Genomic DNA, 11058 nt, shown 5'->3' on the forward strand with positions numbered 1-11058 from the left:
TTTAAATAAAACAATTTCTACATCAAATTTCCGACCATTTTCACATTCATCGATGAAATGATCGAATTGTGGCAAAGTTCACTTGTTTTAGCGTCGAATCAGCAAAGCCGTTTGCTGAACTGTGCGCTGACGAAGAAACGATAAAACGAAAAATAATCAGTCTGTTTACGACGAGTATAGTAGTCGAATCTGACTTCTCTGGTCTATCTCTACTTGCAATTATAATAATATCGCTGCTTAGCATTGATAATAGGCCAATTTAAAAAATGCCAAAAGGAGAGGCTTCTTAAAGTTTAGATTTCTGAAAATACCAAATACAGGCCTTATTATTTACTATAATTGCACTCTGACGCGAAACTGATGGAATTATAAATATGCCGTTTTACGTGATAAAACCAGCAACATAATATAAACGGCCGTATTCAGTAAAAGCAAAGAAAAATTTGCGAGTCCTGTCATAGTATTAGTAAACTAAAATTATTAGTAACCAAGCAGCGATATGTAGGTACATTTATCTCATTACATCCGCTATAGTCAGAAGTTATCGTACGAGTCCAGTTATTATCGCAATATCACCAACAGGAAGATGAGTTACTTCGTCCCTCTCAAAATCTTCCATTTCGAACAGTTCAAACACAACAGTGGTTCGTTGTAACAGATGCGCTAACAACGCGAAAGTGACAGTGTCGAACGTTTATTTCCTATGCTATGAGGCGTGATTTTAAAATTTCGTTTCACTAAAGAAGAAAGAAACGGAAAATTATTTCACCAGTTTGAATAACACATAACGATCTACGATGAATGTGTTAGCTTCATCGTACCTCATGGTACAGGCAGTTACCATTTGTGCATGGTCGATACAGGAGCCAATTCTCATATACCAGAATGAAAAGGGGAATAGGAAACTAATGTGCGTATCAGAGGATGATGGTAGCGCTTTATCCTGGAAGATAGATAGTGATATATTTGACAGTACATCTAGTAAGTTTTCAACGACAGTGTCATGAATGAAAGTCGCAGTTACTTTATAATATTTGGCATATACGTACAGAGTTCCAATTTCACAATACGTACAAAGGAAGGGAAATAGATTGTGATCTAACTTCGTTTGATAGTTGCATGTTAACGTGGAAAACTGAAGGTTGGCATCTAACAGATTCCAAAGAAACACCCATGGGTCCAGTGTTTGATCGTCAATGGGAAGGTTCGATCCGATAGTTTCAACGTAAATTAGTTAATACTACTTAACGTGCTCAAATTACTGACTAAACTTTTAGATTTCAGAGAGTACGGTTATTCTTATACACCAGACAATGTCCATTCGATTACTGAATTTCAAAGTTCGGGAGCTCTTGTATTTTCTCTCCGTGTTTGTAATACGGACTTTACGATACTACTATGTCGCTCTGCGAATTACGAGAAAGATTTATGTTATAGGATGTCTTTCCTAGACCTTGGATTCAAAGTTAATGTTATACTAACGCGATGTATAATGGGTCCGTTCAGCTGTAATGAGCAAACATACCACATAACGCAAGTAATTCATTATGCGTATTTATTTAGTATCACGATTCCTTTTTATAAATAATTATAGCGTAATTATATTTATTGCGGCATAGGGTCCAATATGTTTCCAGGATAAGTGGAATACATATATTCTTCAGTGGACTACAAATGATACAAAAATTGCTATAAACTTTTATACTACGACAGATGGGAACACCTATCTACCAAAATTAGTTATGGATTACCATCATGATACTAAAAGGCGAGAGTCAGCTATTTCCTATCACTTATTTTTAATAAGTGATAAAAATTTGCATTTTCGATTTCACTTATGTTAGTCGGCTCACCTTGATTAATCAGAATTAATCGATGAATAAAAAATATCTACGACCGTGTAATTTTATTTTAGACAATTTTCTCCATACAACCGATTCAAAAGCAATTTTAACGAGTCCTACTTTACATCTGGACACAGCGAATCTTTGTATAGAAATGATAGTTGGCCTGTGTGAGGAATGTCAAATGGAAATAGCATTAGTCAAATCATCTAACGAAAGTAACAAGGAAAGTTTAGAAACAACCGATGGATTTACTACAAAAGCTGATAGCTATAAATTTCCCATGTGGCAATATATTCGAATTAACAAGACTGTTTCTTCCGACATTGGTAGACTTGTAAAACTTAAACTAATACCAAAACTTAGACAGAAAAGTCAGAGACCATCGTGGGCTGTGAGAAATGTTCGCATGTGTCCTCCAGTAGGTACGTCTGTGACCAGTAACTTCGACAAAATGTCAATGATATGCATATTAAATTTAAATTACCATCGCATCTTGTTCATAGACGCTATACGATATAGTGTAATCGATAATTTCGAATCAATCGTTTCCAACAAACTGTGTCAAAAACTGATACCGTACACGCCAAACTCCTTGCTGGACAAGAAAGATCTCGTAGAGAATTTGCATTGCCCCGAGGGCAGGGTGGGGCCCTATTGTTCTATAAGTTGCCAACAACATTTAAACGTCAGTGTGGACTGCAAAGGAATTAAAATTTGCAACGCAACGAGTTGTAAATGTCCACCAGGATTTATGGGGAAGAATTGCGAAGCTAGTAAAGACTGCGCATTGTAATGAGGATAAGTAACGAGAGACGACAATTTTCCTTAACGGATTTTATTTGCAGAATGTCCTATCGGTCAATACGGATATAATTGCAAGGAAACCTGTGGTTTGTGTTCTACAGGCAATTGTAGTTTTATAACGGGACACTGTAAATCTGGTTGCGATAATTCCATACGATATCACTTGCCACCCTTTTGTAAAACAGGTAAGCGATTGATATTCGCAATGCGGCAACGATATAAATACCAATGAATTTGTTCAAGCCGTGGATTATCCTCCACCACCTAACATCGAATTTGTCAATGAAACAACCGTACGCGCGACTCTGCCAGTGCCAGAGATATACAAGTCGATCATTTCTAGATATCGATTTGCTATATGGGTAATTAGAATGCTTTCGAATATACTACGCTTTCGTTTCAATTTAAGATAGGAAAGTAGTATTTTGTTTCTATTAGAAAGAGGGACAAAGTTATCCGATTGGAAACTATACCAAGATAGTTAACGATACATCAACGATAGTTGGCTACACCGATGACTTAGAACCCGGCGTTTCTTACAGAATTTCTTGTTCACTGTACGTTAACGATGATTCCACGCCTATAACCGGTGGATGGAAGAATTTCACAACACGTTGCATTTGTGAGCTATCGTTGAATTTAATACACCCCCTCCTCAACAATTATCAATTCAACAATAGATAATAAATCATGAAATGTTTCAGGGGCTCCCACATTCGACATAGAAATAAGGAATACTAGTTTCATATTAAAGAACCATCGAGAAGTAACGTATAATATTTATTGCATAATATTTCAGCTGCTTCTGGAACAAAGAAATGTTTCGAACGAAATTACGTTATCACAAGATTTTTTTATATCGGTCAATTCTCTGTTCGATTCAACGAATTTTTATTGGAAACATTTCTTTTTTCTTAAGCTATCAGGTTGAATGAAAATATCATGTCATCCAGCGTATACGTAGATCAACTACCTGACAAACATACTCCATTGATTGAAAATGTCTTGTGTTACTGATTCTTAGGAAACGCTGTATCCTTGCCCAAATAATACACAGCATTACGACTACCTATTGACAATAAAAAATGGACTGAAACAAATTGATAAAGGAAAGCTACCCAAATTGCCCTACGAATTTACAAAACTGACACCTGATACTAGTTACGAAATTACAATCTGGTATGAGTTGGAGCTTCTTTTTGCACGAGTGATTCAGACCTCTGACGGAGGTAATTAGAGTAATTTCTTTGATTTCATTCCTTTCACGCTATTGCTTCTATGATATCTCTATTTACATCAATAGTACCGTCACAAGTAAGGAATGTTAAAAAGACATTGTTATCAAACAAGGAAGTGGCATTGAAATGGGACCCTCCTCTATACGCAAATGGGATCATAAGGAAATACGAAGTTGTGTTACAGGTAACTAAAAGACGCGATTCTAGCTAATTAAAGACCGATTAGCAACGTGATAATATGTTTCGAGGTCCAAACATACTTCGGCTGTGAAAATTTGAAAATTCCATCGCTAAAAAAAGACACTGTTTCTGCCTCTACTACGTCCACCAATATTACGTTCTCTAATCTGACTTCTTACGCGCGTTATGTTGGAAAAATAACAGCCTACACTTTTTATCGTGGCCTAGAAACGCAAGTCGAATTCTCTACGAATCAGTCGGGTAAAAGAAACACGCTATTTTTGACGAATTTCAAATTTTTCTGTTGCAAAGATAACGACAGCCTTTCACTTTCAGACACTCCGAGTGCAGTGTACAGCAATTTAAGATTTCAAAATTATACATTGACATGGGATGCCCCGATAGATTGCACTACCATTTCCGGCCCTATCATCGCAAAGATTCTGGTCATTGGTATTAGCAAAGCGGTATCGAGTTTCGAAACCACGGAGCAAACTGTGAAATACTCCCTCAACTTGGAACATACGTTATATGGTGGCGAAATGTACGAAGCGCGAATTTACGCTATCAGAAATTACACTGTAAAATACAACGGATTGCATTATGAGAAGCTTATATTTATCACTCCACCGAAAGGTTAGTTTATCGCGTTTCCACAAAGTTTAACTTAAATTTTACGCCACGAATTCGCACGAACATTTCGTCCTAACAGTATTTTCAAATAATATTAATAACCAAGATTAATTTCCAATAGCTCCGCCGTCCGTAAAGCAATTAGAAATCTATGAAATCGACTGGAAATCGAAGAACGTGCACTTGAGATGGCTAGAGCCAGAACCACCGACCAATGGAGAAATACGACATTACATAGTAAGCATTTGTCATAAGAATTGCGAGGTCAAATTGAAGATACTGCCAACGGAGTATTGTAAACTGTGGGATAAATACATCTGCGCAATCATCGATCAGTCCCATCAACCAGCTGATTTCATTACGGTATGCAGAGATGCCACCTGTTGCTCTATGATTAATCTCGACGCGATAACAACTAATGTGTTTTAGGTTTCGGCTGTGAATGTAAATGTGTCAACTCCTAGCCCGTTATCGTCCGTATCGATTATGTGGAACGAGATTAAGCCAGAAGCGCCGGAAATTATCGTCGAAGCTCTCGAGAAAGGAGCGGTGAACCTAACCTGGTTCCACCCTTGGAAAGCAAATGGGCGTATCCAGAAATTCGTGATAAGCGCGGAAATGACATCGTCCGATCTGAGAATGCTAATTGAACGATCGCAAAAGAGCACGCTTTATGAATATCATATCGTAGAATATCAATTACAGTACAACAAGAAACTGCATCTATTGCCCTCGTCTACTTACAAAATTTCCATTCGAGCTGTTACGAATACAGAGACGTATGGTGAGAGAAAAGTGATAGACGTGAATACGTCTTTAGCCATGCGATTCGAGAGAGAGTTAACGATGGAAGTGTCTAACGTAGACTCGACGATCTTGTTGCACATTCCTGCCGTTCTGAACGACACACGCTACAGTATAACAAACGTTGTTGTAAAAGGTTCACAGGCTTGTCAAAGTTACGTAGAATTGAGTCCATATATACGTCAGAAAGCGGATATCAAACCTAACGAGATCGCGTGGTATGCCGCCAGGTTTTCTGTAAGTATTCCACTGTTTTATCGTAATGCTTCTTTCGTCTCCATAAAACCAATCACACGTACAATCATACTAAAAGGTATTTTTCGTCCAACAAACTTTCACTGCCGCGACAGACCGACGAGTTTGCCAATAAAGAATTCACGATAGGGGATAACAAGCTTTACGGTAATGTCACAAATTGTCCACTAAAGCCACTCCAGTCCTACGTAATAGTGGTTATTGTATTACCTGAAGAAGGATGGACGAACGATCAGATTCTAGTCACAAAAACAACGTCGATTTATATCCGTGAAGTACCGAAGCGATACGACGAGGCGTGGCTTATTGCTATCATTGCGATATTTCTTGCCATTGGGATTTTAGAAATCTTTCGAGTTTGTCGAAGGTATGATCAACTTTCCTCCCGATATTTACGGACAGATTCGTTATTTGTAATTTGTCGCGTTCCTTTTAGAAGACGAAGGAGATCTTTGAAGAAGCTTATCGTACAAGAGAAAATATCCTTCGTACAAAAAACCGGAAATCTCGATATAGAGTCAATGTCGTTGGGCTCTAAGCAATTTTCAACTAATACGCTCGCTTCGAATGCTAAACACTGTATATCGCGTGGAAGCACACCTTGCAGTGACGGCGACACGGTGCATATCATCGACACTGATCAGAAAGAAGAACAAATGTCTCTGATAAAGGTGGAGGACTTGGAGGATTACGTAAAACGAGCGATAGATTCTGGATTGCTCGATAGACAATTCGATGTAAGTCTTTCGATATTTTAGATGATTTACGATGATTCTCGTCGATATTCAGACAGCACGATTTTCAAGGTATTATTGCTCTATTGCTTACAACAGTCTTATTGAATTAATCACGACATCTCTTCTAGTTGGTAGAAACATACATTTTATAATATTTATTTAACACATGTAGTTTTTTAAATGATAATTCATAAAGTAAATAAAGACGAGATTTAAAGTCCCAAAAATATTTGAGGAGCGAGTAAGTTACATCGGATTTGCATTAATTTTACGTCGAACATCATGGTGCCTGAATATTAATAAAAATCACTGTATAAGAGATGTAACAAATATCGTAAAGATATATTTAAATCGCGAGAAAGATGCTTCCAAGAGGCCAAACGAGTCCGTCTGAGTACGGGATGTTACCGCAGAACAAATCGAAGAATCGATACGGAAATCTCATAGCATGTACGTAAACTGTTTCAACATGTTTAACCAAGCTAAATATTTCACTGTTTAACTGAGCTAAAATGCTAATCAATGCTGGTATTCTGCAGACGATGCAAATCGGGTGATACTGGAAAAACTTCCAGACGATCCTTATTCGGATTATATTAACGCCACTTACATCAAGGTAGCAAGTTTTGATAAGATAAAAACACATGATTTTTACCTTCATAAAAAATTGTAACGATAAACGTTGAATTATTGTGAAAGGGCTGCAAAGAGAAGTTTTACATAGCTACGCAAGGTCCAAAGCCGAACACGGTCATCGATTTCTGGAGAATGATCTGGCAAAAAGAAAGTTACATAATTTGCATGGTTACGAACTTATCCGAAGAAGGAAAGGTAAGATGTGTCAAAACTGAAAGGCAGTCTGTGACACACGAAGACTACACATGGAAAATACGACGAGTCCACTTTTGTTGATTTTTTGGCTTTCATTTCTTTCAGTGGCTAAAGATCGAATTAGGACCGTTTGAAATTTAATATTTTTTTTTAGTAAAATTAAGAGCGAATCCTAATGATAGAATTTATTGATCACTAAAACTTTGTACATTTATATATTAATAACTTGTTCCCTCCCTTTTCCTTCGATTACAAATCATATCCATTTCAACATGCTCCATATCATAAATTCCCACAGACAAAATGCGAACAGTATTGGCCTGACACTGGAAAAAGGAAAACGTACGGCGATATAACTGTTTTGAACGCCAGGCAGGATGTGTTTGCACATTTTACATTTCGTACCTTATACGTGACGTATAAAGACGAAGCCCGTAAGGTAACAAACGATATTCAACGAAAAGATCAATATCTTAGAAATCTATATTTCATTGAAATATTTTCGAACGATGTTTAACAATTAGATCCAGCACTTGCACTACACAACATGGCCAGATCATGACATACCGTTGTCCACACATTCTATGATAACATATCTAAAGAAACTCTTGATAACACCACCAGGAAATGGACCAGTGGTGGTCCACTGCAGCGCAGGGGTCGGAAGAACTGGAATTGTAATTTTATGCGACATTTGCCTTCGTCGTGCGATCGCAGAAGGGGTAAAATATCTTTCAAGAATATTCTCGAATCTGTCGGAAGCTGAGCAATATTTTTGAAAAATATTTTCAGGCTGTAGACGTGTTCGCCGAAATGAAAGCTCTCAGGTCTCAACGGCCCAATATGGTAAACAACAAGCAACAGTATTTATTTGCCCATTTAGTACTCGTCGAATGTCTACTTTGTTCTTCAACATCTTTACCATGCGACGAATCTCTACCACTCAAAATTAAAAAAGTTAAAGAACAACTGGTGACTCAACGAGAGAGGTATTTTTCAGGGTCTATGTCTGCTACAATCCAAAGTAAAATAGTTATAGTACAAAAATTCACATTTAAGTTGGTTTAAGTGATTTTGATCTGAAATAACCATTATAAATGATTCAGACCTTTTTCATTGCTGGTAAACGGTATTTTAGTATTGGTGATAGAAATTGTTTTTGGTCATCTGTAACCATTATCAATGACAAGGTTTTATATGGTTATCGATAACCATTATAGATAATTTAAAGCGAACATTGTATAATGAAAATCTTTTTCATCTTGATTTCGAGCATCTTTAATAACATTACTGAACAATTCATGTTTCATTCTACTTAAAACGATAGCTAACGATTTCATTAAAGATATACAAAACCTAGTCAAACACTGATTTAAAAAGGTGAATAAACGTTGTGTATAAAAAGATATTGTAAAACAGTTTAGAGAAAATGGCTTGGCACGACAAAGTACTTCGATCACCGGTCAATGAAACGTTGCTATCGGAACGCAATCTTGCCAAAAGGAGATTTCCAGAGTTATTTCCAGGTTTGGAATAATTTCATCGCTTCTTATACATTTCCATACTTTCTCAACGCCTGAGCAATAACGCGACAATTCTTTCACAGCGAAAGTCAACAGAGTGTATTTAAAAAGATATCCACCGACAGATGAGAACAGCGATTACATATCCGCTGTTTATGTGGACGGTGTAAGATTACAGAATCAGTATATAGCTACGCAACTACCATTGCCTGGGACATTTAGCGATTTCTGGAGAATGGTGGCCGAGTATAAGGTGGAGCTAATCGTCATGTTACAATCGCCAGATTTGGAAGATACGGTATACTATCGAACCGCTAAAAAGGCACAGGCAATTAGTCAGAAGTTATATTAAAATTAACTCTTTTATAGACGTGCTGTCCCATTGTTAGAAACGGTGAATTTAAACCAGTACCATATATAAACATTCGAACGAAGGAACTCGATGAATTTGAGCACTATATATTGCAGAAGTTAACACTCGTCGATAATTCGGAGGTGAGTTACGCTATTGTTTTTAAAATCTTCTATCTATCAACTAATTATCAACAGATAATTTCTTCACGCCATTTTCGCTTTCTTCTCGTTCGATTTATAATAATTGCACATTATTTCATAACAGCCCATGGTTATTATAAATAAAGAGATACTAGGTAGGATACTTAAGTAGAACGGTATAGCACTCGTCTGAAGCGAAACGTATCAACTTGTACATTATTTCATTCAGAAACCTACTATCGAACAAGAGATAACAATCTTGTGTTCCACGGAATGGCAACCTGGCAGAAACCAAGACCCACCTGAAACCATAGCGTTAGTGACATTGTGGCAAGCAATGCAAAAAATGTTAAAAGGAGACGGACCTATCGCTGTTCTTTGCCAGTAAGGCTATGTCGAAACTTCATAAATATCTTTATACACATATGTCGATTATCGTTTATTATGTCGAATCTATTTGAAATTAGCGACGGCGTAACTGGCTGTGGGCTTTACCTAGCCTTAAGTTTCCTTTTGGAGAGAATGACTATAGAAAAGGAATGCGACGTTTGTTTGGCAATTCGCGCGATTGAAACATTGAACCCCGATTTTATCAAATCTTCGGTAAATTTATTAAAAAATGACTAAAGATTACTATCTCTAGATGATGTTAAGATTGCAATGGTATACAATGTATATTTTTGTTCTAGGAACATATTAAATACCTGTATGATGCAGCCACGGTATATTTAAAGTACTTGGAAACCAATGTGAAGCGTGAATAGCCTTACCATTTAATCGAACACAGTAGATTCGATTTGTTACATAAATCAACTCGAGTAACTTCTACAAGTCGTAACCGCTTTCCTAACATGTGTATCGTTCAAACTATAAATTACATCATTGTGTAATTACTTACTACTAAAAAGTCCTGTCTTTTAATTTTCACATTTTCACATACTTTAGTGTCCAAGGCAAACGACTTTCGTTCTTACGAATGCTATCATGATACATCATAATATACATCAGTATCAATGACTTCGTCATAAAATGATTTCTTCCATGCAGCAAATTACATATATCCTTTATTCAAAGAAGCATTTTCCTCTCGTTAAATAATCGCGATAAAATAATCGTAATTAATAAAAGTTCGACGGATATATTAAAACATCGATCTCAACAAACGTTTACAGAGAAAAAGATGACTGACAATTATTGAAAATGTACTTACAAAATTCGAGGAGTGAGAGTCACCTTTCACTAGGGGCCATTAATCTGCTTGAATTAGCATCGTGTGCAAAATATAATGGTGACGCCATTATACACGTTTTCGCGCCAAATTTCAGCTAGTCGAAACGTTCCGTTCCCGCCGATATTATAACACCGCCAGGTATAACATTCGAACTGAACGATAAAATAACAATCTCATAGTTTCTTTTCTATTTCAAATGCCACATACATGGCGAATTCGATCAAATTAAAGTTTAATAATGCAAATTTCGATTTTGACACTATGTAGAATATAACGTAAATAGAAGGCTATGGTAGAGACAACTTACATTTTACTCTGAATTCATTGATCTTGTGACAGGATTAGGAAAACTTATTCATTGTCTGGCTTGTCTTGATGATAGTATCAGGTAAACGGTACGGAATATCGTAGAGAGAATGGAAAAATGTGAAAAAAAGGAGAAAGAAAATACGGAACGTGGTGTGGTCGTGCTTCCCTTCC

The 11058-nt window shown here is 36.8% G+C and overlaps 1 protein-coding gene across 2 annotated transcripts; it reads left to right on the forward strand.

Annotated features, from left to right (window-relative positions):
* Positions 1-409: 409 nt before the first annotated feature.
* On the forward strand, positions 410-10364 carry LOC100747543 (receptor-type tyrosine-protein phosphatase kappa-like). Of its 2 annotated transcripts, XM_012393048.3 has the most exons (29): positions 410-981; positions 1052-1204; positions 1278-1537; positions 1620-1839; positions 1916-2269; positions 2351-2620; positions 2693-2836; positions 2895-3013; positions 3090-3273; positions 3356-3417; positions 3676-3880; positions 3955-4073; positions 4138-4330; positions 4406-4705; positions 4824-5065; positions 5132-5743; positions 5857-6498; positions 6861-6948; positions 7038-7114; positions 7198-7329; positions 7628-7768; positions 7854-8051; positions 8122-8318; positions 8749-8855; positions 8936-9150; positions 9222-9347; positions 9577-9731; positions 9815-9950; positions 10037-10364. In XM_012393048.3, exons 1-29 carry the CDS (start codon positions 798-800, stop codon positions 10109-10111), a joined length of 5910 nt encoding a protein of 1969 aa, XP_012248471.1. In that variant the 5' UTR covers positions 410-797; the 3' UTR covers positions 10112-10364. The 2 variants fall into 2 exon arrangements, with proteins under 2 accessions (XP_012248471.1, XP_033180286.1); XM_033324395.1 differs by lacking the exons at positions 410-981; positions 1052-1204; positions 1278-1537 and having other exon boundaries at positions 1620-2269; positions 5857-6128; positions 6198-6498; positions 10037-10254.
* Positions 10365-11058: the final 694 nt, after the last annotated feature.

This window comes from Bombus impatiens, unplaced genomic scaffold, assembly GCF_000188095.3.
Source record: "Bombus impatiens unplaced genomic scaffold, BIMP_2.2 scf_2222, whole genome shotgun sequence".
In the NCBI taxonomy this organism is placed as follows: domain Eukaryota; kingdom Metazoa; phylum Arthropoda; class Insecta; order Hymenoptera; family Apidae; genus Bombus; species Bombus impatiens.